The 27,872-nt window shown below is 48.0% G+C and overlaps 1 protein-coding gene across 3 annotated transcripts in view; it reads right to left on the reverse strand.

Moving 5' to 3' along the window:
- The window catches only part of PRAG1 (PEAK1 related, kinase-activating pseudokinase 1), a 51,645-nt gene extending 24,797 nt beyond the window's left edge, over window positions 1-26,848 (reverse strand). The window contains exons 1-4 of one of the 3 annotated variants that reach the window (XM_030312255.1): window positions 26,656-26,847; window positions 21,332-21,816; window positions 19,189-19,341; window positions 17,522-19,077 (exon numbers count right to left, since the gene is read on the reverse strand). In XM_030312255.1, coding sequence (XP_030168115.1) covers window positions 17,522-19,077; window positions 19,189-19,341; window positions 21,332-21,661 — 2,039 coding nt within the window. In that variant the 5' untranslated portion in view covers window positions 21,662-21,816; window positions 26,656-26,847. Of the gene's footprint in view, window positions 1-17,521; window positions 19,342-21,331; window positions 21,817-26,655 lie in introns of all 3 variants that reach the window. The other 2 variants (XM_030312254.1, XM_030312257.1) reach the window with 2 other exon arrangements.
- Window positions 26,849-27,872: the final 1,024 nt, after the last annotated feature.

The raw sequence follows: 27,872 nt of genomic DNA on the forward strand, positions 1-27,872 counted from the left end.
GTGAATGAATGGCTAAGTCAATTTAGTGAGTCACGGCACCTTACCAGCAGTTTATTTTAACGAAATATGCTATGTGACCAGAAAATATGAACATGTTATAGTAAGGATTTTTGAAATGTTTTGTGAAACTTTTGTTTCAGGTGTGTGCTTGTTGGATCATGATAAAGGCTAAAAACCATTGCTCTAGAAAAGGAGTCAACAAACATTTCCTTAAAGGGCCAGATGGTAGATATTTTAGGCTTATAGATCATACGATCTCTGTTACAACTACTCAACTCTGCTGTTGAAGCAGGAAAGCAGTCATAGACTTCGTGTAAGTAAATGGGTATGCTTTCCAATAAAATTTATTCACAGACACAGATGACCACACTACGGATGGTAGATTCCTAACTCCTGATCTAGACCAGTCTTGTCCAATGAAATTATAACGCAAGTCATATATATAATTTTAAACTTTTCAGTAGCCAAATTATAGGTGAAATTATCTTAACGATATATTTATTTAACAAGATATGTAAAAAATATTGTCATCTTAATATGCAATGAGGATAAAAATCATTAATGAGATATTTTACTCTTTTTTTTTCAGTCTAAGTCTTCAAAATCTGGTGTGTATTTTACACTTACAGCACAGTGCAATTTAGACTAGCTGCTTTTTAAGCTATTGGCTACTGTACTGTACATTGCTGATCTAGAGAAATTCTCACACACGGACAAGGTTATCCTCGGTGTTCCTAACAGCAAGAACAGAATCATAAACAGTCGGGTGTCCATCAATAAAGGAATGGATACATTGTGGTACAGTCTTAAGATGGAAGATGAGAAAGCATTCAAAAATAAATGAACTTGATTTTGAGGTACTGATATTGAAGTGATCCTTAAATGTTAATGTTAAAAGTAGCTTGCTGCAAAGCAAAACCACAATGAGATGGTCATCTCACACCAGTCAGAATGGCCAGCATCAAAAAGACAAGAAATAACAACTGTCAGCAAGGCTGTGTAGAGAAAGGAACCATCTTGCACTGTTGGTAGGAATGCTAACTGGTGTAGCCACTGTGGAAACCAGTATGGAGGTTCCTCAAAAAATTAAAAATAGGAAAACCATATGACCCAGCAATTTCTGGGTATTTACCTAAAAAAAGAATACTAATTTGAAAAGATACAAGCACCCCTATGTTTACTGCAGCATATTTACAATAGCCAACATATGGAAGCAATCCAAGCGTCCACCGATAGATGAGCAGATAAAGGAATAAGGAACAGGTGTATATACACACCATAGAATATTACTCTGTCATAAAAAAGAATGATAACTTGCCTTCTGTAACAACATGGATGTACCCAGGGGGGGTATTATGCTAAGTGAAATTAGACAGAGAAAGACAAATACCATATGAGTCCACTTATATGTGGGATCTAAAAAGCAACGTAAACAAACAAACAAAAGAAATAGACTCATAAATGCAGGGAACAAAAAAAGTGATTGCCAGAAGGGAAGGAAGTGGTGAGGGGGTTGGGGGGTAGACAGTTGAAAGAGGTGAAGGGGATCAAGAGGTTCAAACTTCCAGTTATAAAATAAATACGTCACAGGGATGAAAAGTACAGCATAGGGAATATGGTTGATCATATTGTAATAACTTTGTATGGTGACAGACGGTAACTACACATGGTGAGCATTTCATAATGTACGTAATTGTTGAATCGCTATGTTTATAAACCTAAAACTAATGTAATATTGTATGTCAATTATGCTTCAATGAAAGAAATTTCTGCAAAAAACAAAAAAACAAAAGTAGCTTGCAAAAGGCCTCGGGTACAACGTGATGCCATTTAAATACATTTTAAAAGTACATAATGATGCTATAATTTTTTTTAATCATATATAGAGAGTAAAATGTAGAGTTCAAGAAAGTGAACACTCTGGGTAACAACGGGAGACTGAAACAAAAACTGGATACAAAGTGATCTTCCGCTGTGCCTGTGATGTTTTATTTTTCTAAAATGGCAAAATGTTAATAATGCTTGAAAAATCTTTGGAGGACACATAGGAAAGTTCTTGTTTGAACTTCACTGTGTGCTTGAAATATTCGATAAACTGAAAATGAGCATTTCTAGGGGGAAAGGAAGTCCCTAGGACCTGCATGAGCCCAGGTCAGCTTTCTTGTTCACCTGTTGCTGACTGTCTGAAAAGGCAAGGAACAGGAAGGATGACCCAGCAGGCCCCACAGCGGGACAGGCAGATTCAGTGAAGGTTAGTTGTACCCCAGAATAGCCTTACAGGTGGAAAAAGTTACTTCTCAGACCGAACCATTCTTCTGAGACTTCAGAAATTAGTACTTCCAAATCTAGTCACAGTGAGGGGGAAGTCACAGTCTTGAACTCACCAAGTAAAGGCAGACGAAATAAGATTATTCTTTGGTTGCAGGGTAAACCTTCTGCAGTGTGCACGTGTGTGTGTGTGTGTGTGTGTGTGTGTGTGTGTGTGTGTGTAGAGAAGTGGGGAGCTTCCAAAAGTAGACCTCGGTAAATCTAAATATCTAAGCACAAGTGGAATTTTCAGGTTTCTGGGAATGGCTTCTGGGAATATTACTACTGTTTCTCTACTAAAAAGGCTTAAGAAGCACAGGCTCCCTCCAGGTCACAAAAACTCAGCAGGCATTTGAAATGCTCTGGTGTAAATGGGGAAGGAAAGGGGTAACCCTTTCTCTTACTAGCGAAATCTTGGGACTGATGACTCATTTCTATGAATTGCATCAAAACATCCTGGAAGCCTGTGTCATCTGCCTTCTTAAAAGAATTGCCACTTCAGTGAGGGAATAAGCAAAACTACATCAGATTTCAAAATGAAAGGGAGGCTTGCCATCAAAGCGGAGACTGGCAATCAAGTTGTTTCTGTGTGTCCTATGTATGCAACAGATTTCTCAAGGATCCCTGGAAAAGGCTTAATATTCTGAAGGTGACTATTCTGAGCCCTATTGGATTGGTCTATCAGACATAAGGCCAAATGACCACAGTCAACAACGCACAGCAAGACTCTACTGATTGTTTTTAAAGGCACTTTCCCCTCGTTAATGATAGTTTGTCTTTCAGAAAACGGGTGCAAACCACCTATAAGATGAAATCTGATGTCATGTGATTTAAGGAAGTGGCTTCAACGGGCCGAAACCACACACTCCAGTCTTTCCTCTCTGGGTGGTAAATAACATTCTTATCAGCTGCAGGGCGAGTGCGGTCCGCACAGATGTCTTTGCTCGCGCAGTGTGATAAACGATTTGTTCTTGCTCAGACTTCCTTTCCTGCCTCCCGTTGATTAGACACAGTCACAGGAGAGTCGGATGAAATACACGGCCAGTGGCACAGTGTCCTTAGAGAATGAGCCCTGCAGCTGCTGCCCGGTGTTTTCAGAATGGCTTTTCCCCCCATTGTCCTCAGAGAATCCAGCCCTGCCAGGGTTTTCTCCGTACCGTATTGGTAGAAAGCTGGAAAAAAAAAAAATCATCCGGGCGGAAGAGCCATCTGCCAGACTTCCTCATTCATAGGAACCAGTCTCATCTAAAAATACCCCCGAGCTTTTAGGACGTCCGAAATCCTTAACGGATGCCGGGCCCTTTACAACGTAGTAGAGACTGCATCCCCAACTCTGCATGGCCGCTAGGCTCCTCATAGGACAGCACAGTTCAAAGTGTGACTGCGGCAAAGGCTCGCTGTCACTGCCCTCACTTGTGTTCGGTTCACCTGCATTTGGGGGAAGAGTTCTCTGCCTCTGGGGCAGGAGCTGGGAAAACCCAAGTAACACCAGCGTGCAGTTTTAGACCGGGTCTCCAGACCCTGGTACACAAGCACCAAGTCCTCGGATGGGTCACATTCACTGCTAAGTCTGGTGATGACTCGGGGAAGACCCGTGAGCTAGCTCTGAAAGCACGAACAGGGTAGAAGATTCGATACACATTTTTTTTTAAATTGCCAAGAAGAAGTGAAAACAGACGAGTTTTAGATGCAAATAAGTCAAGTCATGCCCAGATAAAAGAATGAGAACCTCTTACCATCCCAGACTCTGGCCTGTGGTGCCGTCCTCATCGGCATGGCCTCCCAGAGCCCGGGGACAGGCTGGGCCAGTGACTGCGGGGTCCCATGGAGCAGCCCTGAGGAGGAGGGCCAGCTTCGGCAGCGGGTGGCAGAACGCCTCGTCAGCCTGCTGTGAATTCACCGCTCAGAGCTCTCCTTTCCCCTCAGTTCCTCTCTGACTTTTCTATAAAATGCACTTCCTGCTAAAGCACAGGAAAGTGGGGACGGCGCTGCCTCTGACCTGAGGCTTTCAATCTCCAATTGTCTTGTTGGGCTCCAAGTTTGAGGCAATTCAAATGCACTCTGAAACACGGCAAGCTTCACCCCACTTATTCTCTACTATTTAGCCACATCCTAAGGTCAAAATCATTGAATGATTCAAGCTGAAACACTGGGTTTGCTCAGTAAATAAGAGCACCTGAATTTACTTCTCTTATGCCTGTATCATCCGCAGGGTGCCCCCTGTCCTGTCTATCCTGAATACCATTCCCAAGGTTTTCAAGAAATAAATTTTGACTGCCTACTCATGGTGAGCACTGTGTTAGGTGTTAGAGATATATCAGTGAGTAGAGGTGATGCCATCCCTGCTTCAACAAACCTACAACCGGGAGATAAATATTTACCAAGCTCCTCTAAGACAGTATATAGGGGGTTCAATCCAAACCTTCAGAATAGATCTGCAGCCTTGGGGCTGAGCATCCTGACTCAAAATCTTTCTAAAATACTGCTCCCATAATGATGGCTGACCCTGATGAGCCCTACACAGAGCTCTTGTAAGTATTCGTAACCCGGGACACCCCATTAGATCTTGGGTCCTCTGTGGTAACTGAAACACACACCCCGGATATTCTTTGCCAATCTCAATTTCAAATATTCCCCCCCCCCCCCCCCCCCCCCCCCACACACACATACACACACACTGTTTATATATTAGAACATCTGACTGGACTCCTTGTTTGAAAAAAAAAATACCATTTTGATTAATATACTACTACTTTCCCTCCTAAATCCTTTGCTCTGATTGGGCTAGTCTCCCATTGTCCCCAAAGCACTCTACATTAACTGTCCCCTCCCCACCCTGGCTCTGGGGAAACCACTGTCTCTCCCTTTCAAACCTTTACATTCCTCAAGACCCAGCATCAGTATCACTTCCCTACAAATCCCTCCCAAACCACTGCAGTCTTTTCTGGCTCTTCTGCTTCTGCTGGACCTCACACCCAACTGAATCTGATTCACATCACTGGGCATCAGGTTATAATCCTGGTTAGATTATTCTAATTGTTTCATGTGAAATGGGCTTGTTACCACACCCAAATTATAAACTGTTTGAGGAGTTGTATCATAGTCAGAATATACTGGAACCCAGAAGAATTATTAAATAGTTCTTGATTAAGTTTATCTGCCTCTGTTTCAGTAACTCGGTAGCATCTGGGAGGAAAAAAGTTTCCTTTTAGAAAAGAATTACACTTGTCCAGCAAAACTTGCAAAAGGCAGGAACACTGTGCGAGCACCCCTCCATAAAGCTGGATTTGACAGCTGAAACTTTCTCATATTTACAAAATACAACAGTCCCCAAATATCCTGAATTTTCACAAATCTTGTGGTTAAAAAAATTTTTTTCTCCAAGCGATGGGATGAGAAAGGCAGATAAGTATGCCAGAAAGTTTGTATTGTTTTTATCATTGATTCTCTTTGATGAAGATGTGAAGGGGGTTATTTTCCAAGTATCTATGAGCCACCTGCAAGGGCTAATAAGTCCAGTCTCCTCTGGGGCATGTTTCCCCACAGATTTATTAGCGTGTATAAAGATAGGAAATCAGTTTCATTTTCGGTCAGGTGACCTCAATGTTCCCCATGGTGCAGGCCTGTTCATTTGCATCTACAGTTAATGCACTAGTGACTTCCCACAGTCCACAAGCTGAAACACCCTTTGGTTCAGTAAAAAACCATTTAAAAATAGGAATAAAGCCATATTTATTTTTAAAGATAGGGACGTATACACACAGGAACACACACATTTAGGTCAGTAGTTGGTTTTAGGGAAGGATAAAAATGCTTAAATTGGTCAAACGGTTATTTGCAGGCATTTGCCCTGACTATATGCAGACATACTTTGGCATTGAGAGATACAAATATTTTTAAAAGATGACCTTTCAGGTCTCAGGAAAAAAAAAATTTCCTTAATCTGCAGCCCCCGTCTGCGGGGTAATTTTTGTGTACTTTCCTAGAGAAGCTCTGGGCTGCCAGGTGAAGGAGTGAAGAAGGCAGAGGTTTGGAGGTACCTGGCGTGGGAAGCTGAGGCTAAGGGCAGAGGAGGAGCCGCTAAGGGGCAGACTAGGAGAGACCCCGTCACCAGTGCGCTACACTTTCATCTCCAATATGATCATCTAAGAACAGAGGCCTCACGTCCTGGCCTGGAAAGTCAAGCAGGACGGTCTTCCATCCGTTCACACAGGGGCAGAAAGGAAGAGAGGAAAAGATGAGTAACGAGTGGACCACCAAGCAGCTGCAATCCACTGAGGGGCACCGCCCGCTGCCCGCCCCACGTACAGGCCAGCGCAGCGTGGGAGGACCCTCAGGAGCCATTGGGAAGAGCAGCCACACAGGCATTTTGCATAACTTCCCCGATGGGTTTCAGAGTCACCTAGGAAGGCCTCCGATGTGGTGGTTAAGACCGTGAACACACGGGCTCTGCTGCCCGGTTTGGATCCCGGCTCCACTGCTTCCGGGCTGGGTGCCTTGGAAAGGGCATCTGATCTCTCTGTGCTTCAGCCTCTCATCTATCCCATCCATCCCAAAGGGGGTAACAATAATACTTATCTCATGGGGCTGTTAGGAAGTGTCAATGAGTTAATACTTACTAAGTGGTAAAAACAGCACCAGATACACAGAGGGTGTTACTTATACAGAAAGATGAATGGATGGGATGGGGAGACAGACAGAGACAGACACACAGGGAGACTCCGCCGTCTCCAGTAAACTGGGGGTTTCTAACTGGAGAGATGCGGAAAACAGAGATGGGTTGCGGACGTCACTCTCGTTACCTCTACTTTCGTTGTGGTTCCATCAGGATGAGGCTCCGAAGGCATGCATTATTCTAAAATAAGTAGGAAGAACTTCTCTTTCTATCAACCAGACCTCAGTTTGAATGTTCGTATTCAAGACCTTGGTAATTTGTAGTGTAGCCCCAGGCTCAGGGGCTGGCAAGGCCCACATCTGACCAGGTTGCTGAGCTCCATTATACACAAATTTAGCAATGCAAGAACCTCTTTTGTTACATTAGCCTGCCTCCCACCTGCAAAACAGAACCTCCCAGGATTCCTTCCTTGTTCACAGCCCCTCTCCACCCCCACTGGCGGACTCTGGTGGTTGAGTAAACCATAGTAGTAGCGAATTCTTACTCACCCACTTGGGAATTACTGTTCTACTCCTGACCTATTCCTGTTGGAATCCAGCCACCAATATGATCTGTGCCTTACCAGAATCTTCCTGTTTGTAGATGACTGGTTTTGGCAACCACGCTTTCAGAATTCTCTTTCCCTCTTTCTCTTGACTCAGCAAATGCTCCAGATCCACTTGGTCGACCCAGTTTCTGAGCCCAACTATTGGCTTAAGACCTCTGTGTGTATTTAAATTAGACTTTGGTCCTACCCTGCTGGCTTGGGAGAGTCAGACTATTTGCAACAAAGCCCCTACATGATCTGCTTCTCCACGCCCCACTCCAGCCCAGTCTGTTGCCCAAAAAGGATGAGGTTCCTTTCCCACTCACAGGTCACTTCTTCAGCCCCGTTAGCTGCTTCTCAACAGCTCCATCACCCTGGCCTCCGTCCTGGCTGTCACCTCCGCAACCTAAGTAAGGGTTGTGGTCACCCAATTCCACCATGGTGGTTGGGTTTCCCTACCCCACTGATTCTCACCAGGTAGGTGTCCTACCATTCAACTCAATTCTGACACGAGCTAACCCGGAGACAGCATCAGTTTCTGCAGGTTAAGGGCTCAGCCCCACTAAACCGCCCAGGAAAATCACAGGTTCATGACGCCACCTGTGCTCCTGACCAACAGGCTATAGATCGGAGGTTCCAACAATCTCTACCGTGGGTCCGATTCATTTGCTAGAGCAGATCACAGAACTCAGAGGAACATTTCACTAACAGAAAGTAACCCGGGAGCAGCCAGACAGAAGAGACGCATAGGATAAGGTATCGAAAACGGGCGCGGAGCCTCCGTGACCTCTGCCGGTGCACCGCTCTGCCCACATCTCCACAGGTTCACCAACCTTGTAACTCTCCAAACGCCATCCTTTCGGGGTCTAATGGAAGCCTCGTTACATTGGCACGGTGGATCAAATCACTGGCCACTGAAGACGGAGTCAACCTCCAGCCCCTCACGCCTCCCCAGGGGCTAGGGGGTGGGACTGAAAGTTCTAACCCTGTAATCACCCGGCTGATTTCCTGGCAACCAGCCCCCATCCTTAGGTGGGTCCAAAAGTCACCTCATTAACATAATAAAACACACCTTTATGGCTCCTAGGAAACTCGCGGAGTCCGGCGAGTTTTAGGAGCTCTGTACTAGAAACAGGAACGAAGACCAAAGACTTATTTCTTATTACAAATCAGTACATCACACTGGGTAACGACAATCATCCGCCATCTTCACTCCTGCACCAGTCGGTTGCTTCTCCAGGAAAGCGCATAACCGGGCAGCCTGGGGCCACAATTGATTCACGTTCCCTGCCTTCAGCTAGCTCTGGGGGCTTCCTGGGAATCCTTGCACTTGACCTCCCATTCTCCAAAGCAGCTATGACAAGCTCTTCCAAACATTCATTTTTCTTTATATTCTTTGTTGCCATCCTTATCTCTGGCAAATAAGTCCTCTCTCTCTCTCTCTCTCTCTCTCATGATTCAGTCTTTCTTTTTTTTTTTTTTTTAATTTTTTTTTTTAATGTTTATTTATTTTTGAGACAGAGAGAGACAGAGCATGAACAGGGGAGGGGCAGAGAGAGAGGGAGACACAGAATCGGAAACAGGCTCCAGGCTCTGAGCTGTCAGCACAGAGCCTGACGCGGGGCTCGAACTCACGGACCGTGAGATCATGACCTGAGCCAAAGTCGGACGCTTAACCGGCTGAGCCACCCAGGCGCCCCATGATTCAGTCTTTCTTATGTTCCTGTTTACTTCAAGTGTAGAGAGGTGAGATCATCGTATGCTTCGATTAATGAAACACCTTCACATTGATCTGTGTTATTTTAGTTTTTCCCTTCATCCCCATCTCTACACTAATTCTCCACTTTCCCAATTTCCCACTTCCAGGTACTCACTGGGTTTCCTTGGATATATACCCTTGGATTTATGTTTTAAAAAGATATGGGGTTACTTTACATGTTTTCAATTTATATTCATTACATTGTGTTACAGATCTTGTTCTGCCTCTCTGTTATTTCACTCGATACTAGTTCAAGGTTCATCCATGTTTCTGATTATACATCCAGCCCACAGCTTCTGACTGCTGTTAAGTATTTCATTTCACAATCATGACATTGTACTCTTCTGTTTTCCTAGAAAGGAATATGTGGGCTTGTACCAACCACCTGCCACTGTGAAGGATGTTGTAATGACCTTCATCATATACGTTCCCTTATTGACCTATGCGTTTCTCTGAGGCCTAACACTGAGGAATGAAGATTGTAGGGGCGGAATGTATAGTTAATTTGACTCAATAATTCATATTAGGTCCACCTATACCAAGTCCTCAATATTTAGTGACTAAATGACTGTCAAGACCAAGAAAACTTCAGACTCTGAACGGTGAGGAGTCTCTTTCATTACGTTTCTCTGCTTTTATAAGAAATTTGGACCAGCACTGAAAGTAGAAAAGAAGTAGGGTCAAGGGGCTGGATTTAGGATTCACCGGTAGAGGCGATTTCTGTTTCAGGTTTTGGAGAGGACGTGAATATACAAAAGACACTTTGAGAGATTTGATGGGAGGTCACCAAGTAAACGTAACAGATCAGTGAATATTCTTGTCCCCGTTCTCTTGTTTTCTTGTACTTCCTCCTCAAGAGACATGCTCTGTCCCCACATTGAACATCTCTATGAAACAGATAATCTAACTCATCACCAGCCAAGAAGACTCAGAAAATTATATGTTCTATGTGTATGAAAGCGATGGTTTTGTTTTTTATCTCCCAAATTTAAATTTATATTATAGCACTAAATTTTCATTTTCAAACTATCCCTCTAAAAGATTTGACATACTTCCTGCCCCTACTCCCTCACTCACCTGTTGAGGGCATAGAAAAGAAAACCATTGCTACAAACAAAAGAGGGTATGGCTAAGTGAACACACATTATTTAATGGGTAAAAGACATAACGCTAACTCTTATTTACTCAAATACAGATCCCCAAAAAGGTTAACATTCATGGAATATTCATAACCGCTCATCAAGAGACTACAAAACATTTTGACACTAACAGTCTGAACTTTGAGGCTGTAATCAAAGAGACAGCCACCGTCTGCCAAAGTCTGCTTAGGACAGCTTGGGTTGTACAGAACACAGATCGTCGCCCAGGTATGGAACTCTTAAATTAGTGTAGGGAGTAGTTATTGACCACCAATGATTTTACATTATAGATTTTAGATTCTCAATCTTAGATTCCAAACCTGGATTGATAAATATCCAGCACAGGCATCTACACCCCCACTGGCATCACCTGCAGACAGTACTAACTGATCAAGGGGAGCCTTCCCGCAGGTCACCCTGTTTTCCACGTGGAGCTCCCAGGCTGCTACTCCAATTGATTGGAACTGGTGTGGAGGATGCAACCTAATGGCCCTCATGGTTCAAAAACATTCCTTCGTAAAACCTTCCTTTTGATCTGCACATATTAATAAGAATTATCTTTAAGTGCATCCCCACTGTGACTCGTTTTAAAATTCCAAAGACTTCCTCCCTTTTGTCCAGATCTTCAAGGTCCTTTTGCTTACTGATATGTCAATTTATCCCAACTGTTCTTGCATTTAGCCAAGGCAGCTGTATTTTCTCATTCATTTTGACTGCCATTTGGAGCTCCCTGAAGAGCAAGACCCATTCTGAAGGGCTTTCTGCAACCCAGAAACATACATGGTAACAATGCCAATTAACCTCCTAGGTTGTAGACTTCAGATAAGTTTTTATAGCAGATGCATAAATGGGCATGAAGTGGCTGAAAAACAGCAAACAAGGAAGTCAGCGGATCATCTGACAGCGATGGACACCGGAGAGTAAGATGAGTAAAAAGGGAAGGAGTTTTCAAAGCACTCTAGAATCTGGAGGTTCCCCTTCTGCCCCCTGCCCCCATGGAGAACAGCTGTGTCTGTGAGTCAGCCTGTTCCAGAAGCACAGAGAATAAGCCATCCAAGGCATTAGACAACAGCTACGCAAAGCAGGCAGCTTTACAAAGTTGTATGGAAACAGCATGAGCACCTTAACAGCCAGCATCTTTAGGGATGTGTCCCAAAGTCAATATAAAGCAAGAATGAGCAATTCTAGTACAGAGGATGAAGCCTGATCTTAAACTCTGAAAGTTATCAGCTGCAGAAAGGGTCACTGAGTATTCTTTGCAGTTGGTTTATCAACCCTGATAAAAGGAAGTCCTTTCGTGAGCAGACCAACGATCTCAAAATAACAACAAATTACTCGCACCACAAATCGTGATCATTTCTCACCAACTGGTGAGTTCTACACCCAAAAAGTAGGCAGGCAAATTTACAAAAAAGTCCCTCTGATCACTTGATGGACAAAGGGGGCTCGATCATATGCCCCACACTTGTGTTTTCCAACCCACCTCAGAAAGCATAAAAAATATATTCCCAAGAGAAGTGAAGCCACACTTAGAATTTCTTGAGACTCACTGCTGGGGAAAAAAGTCCTTAGGTGATTACTACCTGAAAGGAATATTTTTGTGGAAAGAGGAGAGGGCTGGTTCCACACACCTGCTCAGCTTTAAAAAAAAAAAAAAAAAAAAAAAAAAAAAAAAAAAAAAAAAAAAAAAAAAAAAAAAAAAGGGCAGCAGAGTATGAGTCCAGTTGCAAAACTGAAATGTATAATCATTAGAGGGAAATTAATCCATGAAAGGATGCATTGTGCCTATATGGTGTTTGCCCACCTTGAAGCATTAATAATTATTAACTTCAGCTTCTTTTACTCAAGGTTACAATGTTCTACTGAGCAAGGCTAGGCACAGAATTCTAGTGGGCTGTCCAGTGAAAAATCGGGCTAAGATCTGTAGTTCGCTCTGGCGTTTTTCCCCCAATTTGATAATCCTTTATTGAATACCTACTATGTCCCAGGCACTATGCTACAAGGTAGCCTATGGGAAAGTCAAAGAAAAATGTATGAAACATGGTGCTTGCACTCCTAGGAGTTTACAATTTCTTGAGGAGATACAAATATGGATCCAATGTAATGCAGTGCAAGACAATACTGTGTTAATTACCAAAACAGAGGCATGAACAGAGTACTGGGGCAATCCAGAAACCTGGGTTTCAGAAAGATACTGATACAAGTGTTTAAAGCTACTTGCTTCTTTCTCAAGCACAGTGCTTTTGGAGAAACTGAAATAAACAGGGCACGGTCTCTGCCTCCAATTTAACCAGTATTTCTTGAGCATCTATTATGTGCCAGGCACCACACAGGATACTGTGTTATTACAGATGGCTAAGCATGCTCATGACCTTCAAGGAGCATCTTCCCCAACCCTGACTTTTCAAAAATAAGTGGTTGTCTATATACCTGTACTAAGCTTGGTCTTGGATCGAGTCAAAAGACACTTAAAGAAAGGACTATTCTTTCATTCCTCTTGGACGCCAAGCTGAGCTTACCTCTGTGTTACTCAACAGAATGAGAATGTGCTGAGAATCCAGTTGCTATGATGACCAGTCTCATCAAAGGAAACCAGAGAAGAGGGAGAACCCTTGGTGGTCATGTTACACACCTACTGATTCGATGTATACCAACTCAACCCTTAGGGGCCTTAAAGAGCAGAACACCAGTGACTGACTTTTAGCACCTTAGAACATAATAGAAAGTAGGCAGTTAGTAGATATCTGATGAATTAAAGAATCGCTAATCCCTAGCCTTAGCCATGAATGTATGCTTAAAACTGGAGAAAACCTCCAAAATATTTGATATAGACTACTGCTCAACTCAGTAATTTTTTTAGATTACAGAAGAGAAATCTAGGAATCAATGTTAATGGTCCCCGGTCCAGACAGCATCATTAGATATCCAGTGATTTTAGGTTCTATCCACAAACTCACGGGAAGAAGCCGACTATTAATTTGCCCCTGGTCGGGAGCAGAATCTAACCTTAACCTTGCATTGTGGATGTGCTTTGTTCTGTTTGCCAAACTTGGTGAGTATATGTGCAGGCAGTTTCTCTCCCTGAAGTATCCCCAGTATTCATTCTTCCCTGGTCCACATTGACCTCCAGCCGACTTATCTCAGCTTTGTCAAAAAGGCTAAACACAGAGAAGATTCTCAAGGCACATACAGTGTTTTCTAATACAAACTGTGATTTTCAAAATGCCACACAGAAAAGCCATCAGGACTATGGGATTTCCTAGTAAATAGTTGCCATCCCACCGTAATCCACTATAGCAGAAAGTATTGCAGGAATAAAGCATCTGGAGCTTTACGCAGATTGTAGATGGAGTCTGGAGATAAATACCAATCCGGCCATGGTACTCATATACTGAGAGTCCACGTTACCAAGAGACCACACAATGAAGTCATTTTGATCCCTCTGGTTAGCCAAGTGGCCACTTCTGTGGACAGAAAAGTGCTCCATCCATGACCCTGTCATCACCTGTCTGACGAGAAGAATGTGGGAGGGAGAGGGGGGAGTCAAGCGTGAGCAAAGGCCCGAGGACAGACTCCGTCTCTGCTCTCTGGAACCCACCCCCCCAGAGGAGGGGGAGAATGCAGTTAAGTAGTGGGTTAAAATTACAATCAGCATGAGTGATAACTTCAAAAGTAAACGTCTCTCACTTTTTCGGAGAAATTTTTTACTTTCAATTAGTCTCACCTAGGGCCAGACCTTTGGACACTAAAACCATATAAACCTTGTCTGAGTTCTTATTCCCTTGCTGGGCTCCAACTCCTCCTCTCAGTTCAGGCCTCTCATCCTAATTTGGGGTTTCTCCGTGAAATTCCCGTCTGCCCTAATCAGATGATCCTCCCTCAACTGACCTTGTCACTCAAAAGCCATTTGTCATTTAAAACCAGGTTTGCAACTGTGAAGAAATAAAAGGCAGAAATAAATTTGATTCTTCTGCATCTTAATTATTTCCCCCAGGCACTGCTATTCTCATTAAACTGCCTTAAGTCTTGAACATGACATTTAAACTAAGAAGTTTAATGAGAATAGCTGTAATGTCATGTAGGACAAAGGTTCTCAATGCCCATGTCCTATGCTGGGAGCCCTTTAGAGGTGTTGAAGTGCACCTAGTTTTCCTCCCAGTAGTTGAGGTACAGTCTGGGTCCGTAGGTACCTGCTGTTGCCAAGGCAACCACATGCACATCCAGGCTCACCTACTTAGACTGACAGACCTCACTGAGTCTCTGGAATGATTTAGTGCCCCAGTTTAGGGCAGAGTTCAAAGGTGAAGATTGACAGGTACTTCTGGTTAGGAGACAAACCTGTGGGAAATAAGTCCTACATGACATTACAGCAAGAGTTTTCTCCAGAACCCTAATGGGAGTTTACGGAGGACAATATCTCAGACAGACAGACAAGCTACGGCCAAACATCCAAAATAAGACCACAGGAAAGTCAGGTCATTCTCAACATCTTTTTTTTTTTTTTTTTTCCCCTCCAAGCCACAATTTTGTAAAACAGGACGACAGGCAAACCAGAAAATGATTGTGTTCTTCCAGAATAGTCCAAGAAAGCAGAAGGAACTAAGTAAACGTAAGTGAAAAGTAACACTGTCCTGCATGAAACAACCCCTTTCTCCAGAGGGTCGAATGTATTTAATACACCTCATGAGATTCGTTCTCTTTGCTTGAAAGTGAGGCTGATTCTTAGAAATAGGACCTATTAGCAAATGGCCCATGGAAAGAAAGTAAGTTAACCTTGAATGTCATTCAAAGACCTTCTAACATCTTCCATCTTGGAAACTGACATCAGCCTAACATAGTTACCACTGTGCTACTGGTATTGGTCCTGCATCAACTGTGGGCTGTATTCTCATTAATGGTCCAATTTGCCATCACCCTGACCTGCCAGATTTGAAGACTGGGGGTTTCTGGCACCCTCCTCAGAAGGATTCAGAAGTACTGAGTTCCAGAATTAAAAATCAGCTTATGGTCCCAAGCCTGTCCTCTTATCTCCTCACGAGGGAGACGTGATGACTCAAGACATGTCAGTAATGATTAAAAAATCTTCCCCAAATGAAAATATATACGAGTTTGTTTTATTTTAAATAGTACCAGATGCTCTTTTCTCTTTTCTGGGCTCCCTTAAGCCAAATTTATTTCCCAGACTTTTTTTTCCTAAAAGCCCTTAAACTAACAACTTTTTTTGTTTTTTTTTTTTTGTTTTTAAGAGCTGGAACCCAGGACCTCTGAGATTCCCACCTGGTTTGAGCTATGTATAATCCAATGGTTTTATCCTATAAACTGGGCCAAAAACCTCAGATCTCAACCCAGATGCTAATGCAAACCCTGAGTTATGTTGCTATGGTGACTGGATTCCTCCAAGCCCTTAATTCTTATATGAGAAAGGTTTACTTTCTTCTCTGAGGAATGAGGGGGTGTTCAGGTGGGTGCCTGGGATTGGGCCAGAAGTTTCCTATAGGGTGTGGGTGTCCCTGCCACAGTCAAGAGCTCCAGGTGGCTTTTGCCCACATAACTATACCCTCTACTGGATTCTGTTCATCTCATTTGAGTCTTTCAGCAACAGGGTGTTATAAAAGTATTGTTATTACCATCCAATTTTAGGGAGGCTCAGTCATGGCAAGTGGCTTGCTCAAGATCACTCAGCCCATAGATGAGACAGATGCATTATAAACTTGATTTTCTGATCAAGTTCAAAGCCCATGCTTCTCACTAACCAACCCAGGCCGGAGGCAGACAGATGTCTTGTTCACTTCCTACACCTGCTGAAGCGCCCTATGTATTTAGGAGCAGGTACAGCTGTGTAATTTTGGCAGGTGACTTCAGCTCCTTCTATCTCTGTTTTGTCATCTGTAAATTGGGGATGGTAATTCCTATCTCCTAGGGCTGTTCTGAGGATCAAATGAGTTAATATGTCTAATTCCCTTACATCCAGGCCTGGCCCATAGTAAGTACCATATAAACGGGAGCTATTCTTAGCTGCTGGATCCCTTATTCACTCAGGAAGTTAAAACTACAGCCAAAGAGAGTCTGCAATCACCTGAGGATGTCTACACCACTGGCAGGTGACCAGCGCAATACCAGAACAAAGTAGTGGTCATTGAAAAAGCCCATGTTGGAGAGCATCATAGCCTGAGACGCCTTGATGTTCAAAGTCAAGTATTCACAGCTGTATCTCTCTGTGGTCAGTTTCCCTGCTTCTGACATCAACCCGGAGGCACGTAAGCTGAAACAGAATCACTGGAAATGACACCGCTAGAGAAAGTCTGTTTGGAAAGGCTGTCATTTTTTAAAAAACAGCAGGCTTCTCCTTTCCCTGATAGGAATCAGTTTTGCTCGAAGAAGGACATTTTTTTTTTTCTTCCAGAATTTAAATTCCGTGCACAACTCAATACCTTTAAAAAGGCATTTATTTACCTTAGGCCTTTGAAAGGTACTTTAAACTGGCAGGAGACAGCAGCAAAGCGGTGGACAAAGCTGTGAGTTTCAGCACGCTAAAATGAAACTACTTTTTTCCCCCCATAAAAGCCCACATCTAAAGGTTACCAACCGCGCGCAGAGCCTCCTACTATTTGGCTCTTGGCTCCAAGGCCTGTTTCTGGAGCACACATTTGGCATTGCCCATGGGCCTCCCCATCTCTTTGCCTCTCCAAATTCTGCAGCATAGCCTCCTTTGGCATTCTTCTGCATGTTTAAACAAACGGAGAATCTCAGGGTTTTCCCTAGAAAAGTCTGCTAAAGACTCTCCAGAGAGATGGGGAGGAAAAGAGTACCAGCTTATAAAACTACAAGCATCAGAAAAGAGGGACAGCTTAGCGGTGCTTCTTGCAAAGATTTATTTCAAATAGCCAGTCCCAGGCAGGGTACAGCCTGTAGGTCTGTTTGCTGAGCACAAACATCAACTTAGAAATTTACATAAAGGCACAAGGCCTTTGGGCAGATACTTGGTGCCCAGAGTGCCAGACCCAGAGCTTGGGCCCAAGGGCTTCTGGTAGGGGGGCAACAGCACAGGTTTCTAGAAGAGCCCTCCCCCAGTCCTCTGGAACGAGCCCGACTTACACACAGACAGTCATACTCACCTCGACTTTGGAGGCGGTGGAGGAGGTGAGAACACTTCAATCCCACTTCTGTCCTTGGGGAACTCAAAGGCAAAAGAGGCCGATTTGCTCATCCCGGTCCCGACTTTGCTGCTCTGCCCAGAGGAGCCGTCTGTGGGGCGGAGACGGCGCCAGGCAGAGGAGTTTGAGGGGTCTGTGGCACCGTTTTCCATCTCTCGTCCCCAGCTTTGACTCAACAACTCCTGCTCCACCTCCTCCTCTTCCTCTATCCGGCACTGACGACTCCAGGCCCCAGTCTGGTACCGGGGCCGCCGCTGGTCCAAGGCTGAGGCAGTGGCGGCAGGTGGGTGGCACCAGACAGAGTCATTGGTGGCGACGCCATTGGCCCGGCAGGAGGAGGCAGAGTCAGTGGGGCCCCCGGCTAAAGCCTGGGGTCCAGGACCACCCCCAGCGCTCCCCTCGCTGAGGTCAGAGAGTGGGGAGGCAGATGGCGACACTGGGGACCCTCCGGGGCTACTCTTGGACAGCTTGGGGGGAATGGCAGGCTTCCCCTTGGGTGTGTTCTCACTCGCGTCGGGGCGGTGGCTTTCTCTGGAGCTCAGCCCCTGGCCAGCTGAAGTCTCCTCCTCACCTGCCTCTGAGTCCTGGCTCAGGGGCCCGCGTGGCCACTGCACCCCCACTGCAGAGTCGGGGCTGCTCAGGTAGATCGTCCGGCGGTCCTCTTCCGGATGGGCTGCCATCACCGTGATGGTGGCTGCCACCTGGGGAACCTTATCTGGGCCTTCCTTGTCCCGGCCCCAGCCAGATGGCGCTTTCGGAGCCCAGGCATTAGCTGTCCGTACCTGGCCCTGGCCCCGAGCAGCTGCTGCTGCATGTTCCGCTGTGGCCTGTGGCTTAGAAGGCGCTGGAACCGCCTTCTTCCTCTTGGTGCTCTCAGCATAGATGGGTTCAGGCTGTACAGCCTCCCTGGGGTGGGCTGGGGGCTGGGGCTCCCCAGTCAGTCCAAGGCACCTGTTCGAGCAGGCGTCCTGCTGCTTCCCTGGCACAGGTTCCTTCATGAGGGAGCAGTAATCACTCTCAAGATGGGGGGCGAAGGGGCTGCTGGCCCCGCTGCTGGGACTCCCACAGGAGAGGCCGTCTGAAGAACCGGCCGCCTCTGAGGGCAGGGACAGCTTCTTGGGACCCAGGCGGGGAGGGTTCTCCGCGGGGCCCTGGCTACAGCACTCCCTTGGGAAGCTCACAACCCGCTTCTGCTCCTCAGTGGACCCCGCACACACTGCCTGCCCCCAGCACACTGCTGGGCAGTCCCCTCCGCCAGGCCTGCACCGAGAACTCGCAGCCTGTGAGGTGGCCGTGGCCGTGGGGCTCCCGGGGCAACAATCCAGGATGGAGCAGTATTCCCCCCCCTCGCTGTCCCCTGAAGGCGAGCACCTTTGATCGCTGTCATCCTCCGAGGCCAGGGACTCCCGCAGCGGCTGTGGAGAGGGGCAGGGCCCGGCACCCTTGTGACAGCCAGATGTCATCCTGGCAAAGGCAGCCACTTTCTGGCGGAAGCTCTCCTGAGTGGAGGTCAGCTCCTGGTAGGGAAACACGGGTTTATCTTCTCGCCCCCCCTTCTCATTGGGGAAACTCACTGGGTGGAAGGCAGTGCTCCGCTCCCCCCGGGCCTCGAGGCTGTGCAGACCAACCATGGCATACGCAGGGGGGCAGCGAGAGTGGCCATCTGCGGAGACGGAGGGCCCGGCAGGCTTCTGGACGCCACGGAAGCTGCCCAGGTAAACTATCGGCACGTCGTCCTGCTTCGGGAGGGGGAGCTTGCCGGGGGCTCGTCTCCAGATGACCTACACAGCCCCAAGGTTAAAAGACTTACATTAGACCTTGTCAGAGAAAAAAGGAAGAGAGAAAAAGTGAGAGGGAAGTGCCATGACATTGTGAACGGTCTTCTGTGCTGCAGCGAGGAAGCTCTCCAGCACGCCTCCCCCTCTGATCGCCCCCCAGCCTCTCCTCCTTGTCACACCCACGAAGCCACTGGCCTTCCCAGACACCCAGCCGTGCTTCCCTCCCCGGGGGCTGTCATTCTTTTGGCTTAAGTCTGTGAGGTAGGGGAAGGAAAAACCCTGAAAAGGAACATTCTGCCTTCTCCTTCACAATTGCCTGATGAGGTAAGTTCTCCTAAGAGCTTTGAAAAGAGAGTTTTGAGTTTAATTTTCGCTCCGTGTTTGTTAGTTTTTTGATAACCATGCCACAGTACATTCCCGAAGAAACCGAAGTCTTAAGGCTTTTTAAAATACCTTGGCTGGGCGGTGGGGCAAGAGAGTGAGGGGTGGTTTCTGAGCTGGGTCCCAGCCCCCTCGCTGTTCTCTGGGCTCTGCCAGTGACCTCGGCCCAAGCCTACGTAAGTGGCCAGACTAGTTGAACTAGGAGACAGAGATGTGGACTGCTCATTCCCATCCCTGAAGTCACAGTCCCCTCGTCCTTCCCTTCTAAAGTCTCCCCCTGCCCCGGGGTGCCTGGGTGGCTCGGTCGGTTAAGGCTCAGGTCATGATCTCACGTTCGTGAGTTCAAGCCCCGCATCGGACTCTGTGCTGACAGTGTGGAGCCTGCTTGGGATCCTGTCTCCTTCTCTCTCTGCCCCTCCCCTGCTTGCTTTCTACCTGTTTCTCAAAAAATAAATAAATAAAAATAAACTTAAAAAAAAAAGTCTCCCCCTGCCCCCAAACTTTTAGAAGCAGCCTCAAAGTAGGGCTTGCATTTGCTTCCTTTCCCAGATGATTCTGAACTGAAAGAGTCCTTGGCTTACGTCTGTGAAGGCTGAAGGTAGTGAACGTAGCCTGGCGAGTGGGTGTGACTAGCTTACGACAAATAGAGCAGGGACATGGAGCTACGTGCAACCACAGGAAGTGCCTCTCTTCAGTTAAGCCACCTCCAATATAAAACTGACCTCTGATTTTACATAGGCTCGCGCACCCTTCCTGATCCACCCACCATGATGGTTTAGGAAAACTAGACTAGACAGAAAGGTCAAACAAGTCCCAAGCAGTTTGAGAATGTCCTAGACTGACTGACAGCATCTTAGACACGTCTAGAGGCAGCGGGCTCTGCATGGCCTCTAAATAACTACACCTTTGTAAGGGTGACCTGTGGGATGAGCAGAACAGTCTAATCTCTAGGGATGTGACCGTCTTTAGTTATCCCAGGTCAAAGTTGCTAAAATCCAATGTTCACAGCTGGAAATTTGAACGCCGGCTGGGAACTGGATATGAAGGAACTGCTGCTAATATTTTAAGGGCGATCTTGGTATTGCAGTTCTATTTTTTAAGAAGACTTTATCTTTTAAGACATGTACGGAAATGATGTGATATCTGGGATGTGCTTCAAAATCACAGGGAAGGCAGGGTGGAGGTGGGGGTGGAGAGGAAGCAAGACCAGACCGGGTCATGAGTTGGTCTGTTGACACTCATGGTGAAGGACAGTGGGATGCAGGGCGTTTGTTATACAATTACCGCTATTTGCGTATATATTTTTAATTATCAATTAAAACATTTTTTAACTTAAAAAAAAAAAAAGCTTCATTTTGGTGTGTCCCCAGATAAATAATTAACCCAGTCTGCATTTAAACTTGAGGGACTGGATTGATGGGTCTTGGCCTAAAGGGACAGCTGGAAAGGAGGGCAGCAGCCAGGACGGGGCAGTCATGGGGCGAGCTGACGGGAAGCCATCCTGTCCTGCAGAAGTCTTGCTCCAACAGCCCTCCCTGGCTGCCAGCCAGTCACCAAGCGTTACAACAAGAGCGGCCCCTGTAAAAATACCACACGGGTTCGTCAGCCTCACCTGCGAGACTTCGGCGCTCAGGTTCGCCTCTGTCCACACGTCAGAGGTGTCTGAGCTCATCATGGTGGGCTTCACGGCGATGGTGGGCTTGGAGTAGGGGGAGCTGTTCACAGCGTCATCTTCCTGGCGGCAGGTCTCCGCCCTGGGGGGCAGGCGAGGTGGAGGGGGCAGGCTGCCTGCTCGCGGCTGGGGATGGCCGGGTGCCAGCTGGTGGTCACTCCTCAGGCAGAAGCAGTTCTTGCAGGACCCGGGCTTCCAGATGTGCTCCACAAAGTCACTGCACGCAGACATTTTTGGGCTCGCGGGGCTCAGTCGGACGGTCTGGTGCATCTTGAGCAGACAGTGTGCTGGCTCATCTTGTGCCCAGCTCTCTGGCGTGGTCTTATGGGAGGCAGATGAGGGGCACAGAGCGGCTCCCGGGAATGGCAGGGATCTGCCTGATCAGAGATCCACGCGGCCAGAGGATGGCTGCATTACCCTAGAGTCTAATTATTTGAATGGGGAGTAGGAAGGGGAGGGAAGAGGAAAAAGGGAGAAGAAAAGGTCAAGATTAGCATTCCATTTCTTCTGAGACCCTCACCTATTTGTCCTAAGGCTCATAGTCACTCTGCAGTGGTGCGGCCTTATCAGAAGCTGTAAAAACTAAATGCAACTCTGATACAGGAGCACAGAGCATAGTGGACATTTCAGTCCCCTGACGTCCCGAGCGCTGAGGTTTGGGGACTGTGGCAGGAAGAAATCACATAGGGTTTTAGATGAGGAACTGCCCTGTCTTCCATGCATTCCCTGCTGCTGGGGTGTCTAGAGCTTGGGACAAGAACTACAAAGTAATTCTGCAAGTAAAAACGGTGGCTTCCGGAGGACAGGCCACAATCTGTCACCAAGGACTGAGCAAGCAGGCAGGCCTGCGCCCGGAGACCAGTGCTCTAATGGTGCTTCTGGGCAGGTGGAGACTAAATGCAGGAGAAAGGGGAGAGGTGTGGTGCCGGCCTGCCCCTCGGGGGAACTGTGTCAGGAGGTCTGGCATCTGGGGAATCTGCCCTCCTCTCCTTACTAAATATAAGTTATTCAACCCAGTGCTCAGTGAGGTCAACAGAGCAGGGGCTGCAGGTCAAGGGGGGGAAAACAGAAAAAGAAATGCCTGACCACCACAGCCCTGTGGTCTAAGGGTCGCTGGTAGAACAGAACAGAGGGAAGAGATTATCACATTTTTCCCTATGATAGCCCTAGGAGGTAAGGCAGTCAGCTTGTTGAGAGAGGTGTCTCTGACAGTCAAACTGAGCACAGAGAGTTTGCCCCTAGCACCTAGCAAATTCGCCCATTCAAGATGAGCTCAGAAGTTTGCAGATATTAACCAATTAGCTTGAATAACACCCCGCAGGTAGCTGTTATCCCTATTTACGGATAGAGGGGAGCCTGGCTGGCTCAGCCGGAAGAGCATTCGACTCCTGATCTCAGGGTCGTGAGTTCGAGCCCCACATTGGGTGTAGAGATTACTTAAATAAATAAGTAAAAAAAACCTCACAGATGGAAAAAAACAATGGCAATGGCATAAACTAAGACTCATCCATAGACATAGGGGGTTTGGTGGTTTCGGAAAGCGAGGCCAACTGTGTGGGCAACCCCTCACCTCATCATGTCCTTCATCAGACACAGTTGCTGGCCATTATCTGTTTGCTGCTCATTGCTCTTCTCTGCTCACTTAAATGAACTGAGCTCCTCATAAGGAGGGTGTTCATGAGAAAATAATCCTCATAAATCGAAGGTGAACAGATTCTCATCCAATAGGGAGTTTTACCCTAGGGTTTGCTCTCCATTGTCCTCCAGTGAGAACTTGCTTTGAGGCTGATACCTTCTAAACTACCAAGACAGGGGTGCCTGAGTGGCTCAGTCAGTTAGGTGTCCGACTTCGGCTCAGGTCATGATCCCGTGGTTTGTGGGTTCAAGCCCCGCGTCGGGCTCTGTGCTGACAGTTCAGAGCCTGGAGCCTGCTTCGGATTCTGTGTCTCCCTCTCTCTCTGCCCCTCCCCTGCTCACCCTCTGTCTCTCTTACTCAAAAATAAATAAACATTAAAAACAAAAAAAAAATTCTTTTTAATAAAAAAAGCTTTAGGGGCACCTGGGTGGCTCAGTTGATTAAGCATCCGACTCTTGATTTCGGCTCAGGTCATGATCTCATGCTTTGTGAGTCTGAGCCCTGCGTCAGGCTCTGGGCTGATGGCTCAGAGCCTAGAGCCTGCTTCAGATTCTGTTTCCCTCTCCCTCTGCCTCTCCCCTGCTTGTGTGCTCTCTCGCATGCTCTCTCTCTCTCTCAAAAATAAATAAATAAATAAATAAATAAACAAACAAACAAACAAACAAACAAACTTAAACTATCAACAGGACTAACCAGGTAGGCTGAGCCAGGAGCCCACTCCTGAATCGTTTTGGAAAGTGCTCTCTTTCTGTTGTCCCACACGCACTCACAGACAGGGGTGCTTATTCAGCAAGCACTGGCGCTAAATTCACCTCCTTTCCCTCCAAAGTTCCCCGCAAAGCCACTGCCTCACTAAGCTAAATGAACACTCTGAAATACACAAGTATTTGTCTTTCAGCAACTGTTGGTGGGTCCTATGCATCCCTCTCTTTAAGATGATTGTGGGTTAGGTTCTTCTCCTCCCCTAAATACACCCCAGTAGCAGGTTCATTCCTCACCAAGTTCCCCAGAAGAGGTCACTAAGCTTCAACAAGCAGAGGAGGATAGCAAGGATTTTTCTTCCTCCCATAATTTTGAGCCACTGAGAGCTTTAGGCTCAGCTGCTAAATCTTGCAAGGAGGAAAAAGGGGAGGAAGCACAGTGGTGTTCGGAGAGCAAGTCTCCAGATCCCTGCCCCAAGGTGAGGAGCTGGTCCTTTCTTAGGGAGCCGACAGGCTTCCTGGCCACAGAGAAAAACAGTCTCCCGTTTACTACAGTCAGAGGCTCCCGAGCCCCGCCCCCCCCCCCCCCCCACACACCCTGATGACAGTAGGGAAGAAAGCTTAAAGACCAGTTCTCTGTGGTCCCTTCTGCGTTCCTGCAGCTCCTTATAAGGCTGAGTTAACTGTGGAGGTGGGTGTCCAACCACTTCCTCAGGGCTACCACAGATTCACAAAGAGGCAGTCCGGGGAGGTCACATTTCATTTCCTCCCCAACAGGCAACTGCGAGCACAAACTTGTCATGTCTGCTTGGTGCCAGAGGTCCCCACTCCTTGTCGCCGATGGCCCACCACCGCCCTGGGACTTCGGGTAGGCTCTGGATTACTGATGAGTGGGAAGCTTCCTTCAGAACCCTGGCCACAGCCTGTGCACCCTCTCTTCGCTCCCAGGCCCAGCTCTGAAATTCTCTGATGTGGGCACAACTCTCACCGACACAACTGCTCAGAGATGCAAAGGTTTTTAGGGGCAGTCTTTGAAGAAGAGAACAGAATGAAGTGCTAGCCTTCCACCATCACTGACTCACTGCATCCTGTTACAACTGGTTTCTCAGTCATAGCAAACAGAATTTACCATCCAGTCAAGCCAGAAAAGATGCTTTCCCAGTTCTGTCTGGGGAGCTCCATGCCTGGAATTATCCCCTATTTGTTTTCTGTGAAAGATGGTGAAAAACTCAAGTGGCGCTCACAAACCAGGAACGTCGCTTCGCCTCCCAGTGCCAACTCTCCACAGCCTGGGAATGGTACCTTCCTGCCCACGTTCCTTACCTCCGAAGGGAGGCGGCCCCCAGAATTATGCAAATTCCCCCAGTTCAGTGGGAGGTAGCAGGGCAAGATTAGAAAAAGATCCCAGCATTCTTTCTGATCCAAGTCGTGATAAAACATCTTTGCCTCTGCAAACTTCTGCACTAGATTTGTGGCTGCAATTTGCAAGACTGAAGTTGCAGACACACTCCCATCCCATTTCCAAAAGAATCTGAAGAATGACGGCCAGATCTGTAAAATTAAACCTTTTGGCTCTAAATACCCCTTCATGCTTGCATCAAAGGCTGTTCATGCCTCACCCCGAAGTGACAGAATTCCAAAAAACACTCACCTGATAAATGTATACATACCGTTAAATTAATGCACCAGTGGAAAAGAAAAGTAGGTACGGAAAGTGTCTGGTTTTCAATACTCCACTGGCAAGGGTTGCCCAGGCAGAAAGAACAAAGTGACAATCTTAACACCCTCCTTCCCCCACCCCTCAGAGGGTAAGTCATGATATTCGCCCAACTTTTCATTTTATTTTTTCCGTCTCCAATGCTACGTACACAATCTCATCTCAGCAGTAGCAATGTGATTTTCATGGGTTAGACCTACTACAGTCTAAACCAGTAAGGAGGATGGCCGAATTCCACAGGACAACGGGATGGCAAAGTCACCGCACAATTCCCCAGGGCTTCCTGTCAAATGTCCCTCTCAAAACGGGAAAAGGTTGCTACCACGGATCAGGCCAGTGATCAGTAAGGTCCGTGGAACCTGACTCTGCACTGATGGCATTGCAAAATTCCTGGCCCCTAGACCTTTGGGCTTTCCTATCCAGTTCTGCAAAGCCATGTCCTTGCTGGCTGAGCTTTACCTGAGAAAAATAAACACAGTGGGCCCTGCCTCCATTCCCATTTACAGGACCTGAAAGCGGAGAGGTGGAGAGGTTCTATTTTCTCCTGGTGTGCTTGCGTGCGTGCGTGTGTGTGTGTGTGTGCGCGCGTGTCCGGCTGGGAACACGAGCAGCACACGCAAAGGTTAAGAACGTGCCCACGGTACGCCCTCTTTCAGAAGGCTCGGGAGAGAGGCATCATCTCGTTCCCTCCGGAGACTCGGAGGCTGGCATCTAACCCGGGGCAGCGCCAGCGGCCGCTACCCTGCGGCCCCAAACCATCACCCCCGGGATCCCTGAACGGCCTCTCCCTCTGCTCCTTTGACAATACGGCTGCCGCGGAAATGAAGTGTCCCCACTAGCAACTCGCAAAGCGCTCGGGTCCCCTGCCCCAGACTGAACAGCAAGACCAGCAAGACCAGCACAACAGTCGGTGTCCCCTCCCCGAACTCGAAGGAAAGTTTCCCCGTTTTAAAAAGCGCGATGCTCGAATGAATCGAAAACAGCCCTCCGGCTCCCGTGTGCTCCGGGCTCCGTGCCTGCACCTGGAGCACAAGCCCGGGCGCACGCGGTCCGGACGCTCCACCCTCCCCGAGCGGCCGCCTGTCACCCCGGGGGACGCCGACAGGGGATCGCCCTCTCGGCGACCGCAGCGCTCCCCCGGAGCTCCCCTCTGCGGCCACGTTTGCCAGACAAAAAGAGGCCGGATTTGGAGAAAGCGTCGCGGGCTCACCTCGGGGCCGCGCTCCCCCGGCCTCGCCGTCGGTCGCCGAGAAGCCAGCCGCCCGGCCGGGCGCCTCGGAGCATTGTTTGGAGAGTGAGCGCGCGCAGTGCGTGCCCGGCCGCGGGCGGGTGTCCTCTGCCTGGGCCCGGAGGCCGGGTGGCAGCTGCGAGCGCGGCTCCGCCCCCTCCGCCTCCGGTTACGCCGCCCGCCCAGGCTCCCGCCGCACCTCCGAAGTCCCCGCCGCCTCCCCGCGCCCCCACCCCCTACCCGGGCCCGCGCGCCTCCGGCTCCCCGCCGGCGGGCTGAGGCTCTCAGCCCCGAGTCGTCCAAACTCTCCCCGCCCCGCCCCTCCCGCCCGCCCGCTCCGGGCCGCGAGGCCCCGCCCCTGGCCCGGGACTGGGCGCCGTCCGACCCGCGAGCGGGGCCCCGGCTTGCCCCCTCCCCGGAGACCGCGGTGCGCGCCTCTGCCACGGCGACTCTCGGTGCCGGCAGCCTGGCTCTTACTACAATGTCTGTAGAGGTATCATAGGTGTCCGGCATCCCTTCATCCAGCCGGCTCTGCGAGACTCGGGGGGCGGGGAAGGCACGAGAGCCGGCGAGGGGGAGCCGAGAAAGCCAGGGGTCAGGAGGGGAATAATGAGTCGGGATCCCAGACCGGTCCCGAAAGCTGCGTGGGCACCGGGATTGTCCATCGCTGTAGCGGGCGGGAGGAGGGTGGGGCGCGAGGGAGCCGGGCTGGGAATCCCGACCTCGGATTCCAGATCCCCTCGGTCCCTGGACTGAGCCTCACTCAGGCCAATGGCTTAACCTCTAGGAACTTCGGTGTTCTGGATATAGAATGAACGGTTGAACTGGACAGAGCTGGTCTTCCACCTCCCTCGGACATCCAGGTCTTACGCAGGCCAATATTACACCTGTGTTTACAGTTTCCAGTAAGTGACTCACTCACTGAGATAGACCGAGTTCGAGATAGTCCTCCGGCTAAATAAATATCTTTTAACAAAGAGTACCACACAGCCCACACCTAGTCAGTCCCTTCCCCCACCTGCCTCTGACAGGCTCTGCACCTTGACCTGGGTGGTTCCTCAAGACGTTAGCGCCCGGGTCACCACCTTGAGAATGCCTGGGTGGGGGCAATGTGGTGAAATGGAATAGGGAGAAGACCCGAGAAAAACACCTGTGGGCTCCTCTCTCTGCCCCTCCTGCTCTCCAGAGAGGTAATAATG

The sequence above is a fragment of the Lynx canadensis genome, chromosome B1 (assembly GCF_007474595.2).
Source record: "Lynx canadensis isolate LIC74 chromosome B1, mLynCan4.pri.v2, whole genome shotgun sequence".
Taxonomy (NCBI): domain Eukaryota; kingdom Metazoa; phylum Chordata; class Mammalia; order Carnivora; family Felidae; genus Lynx; species Lynx canadensis.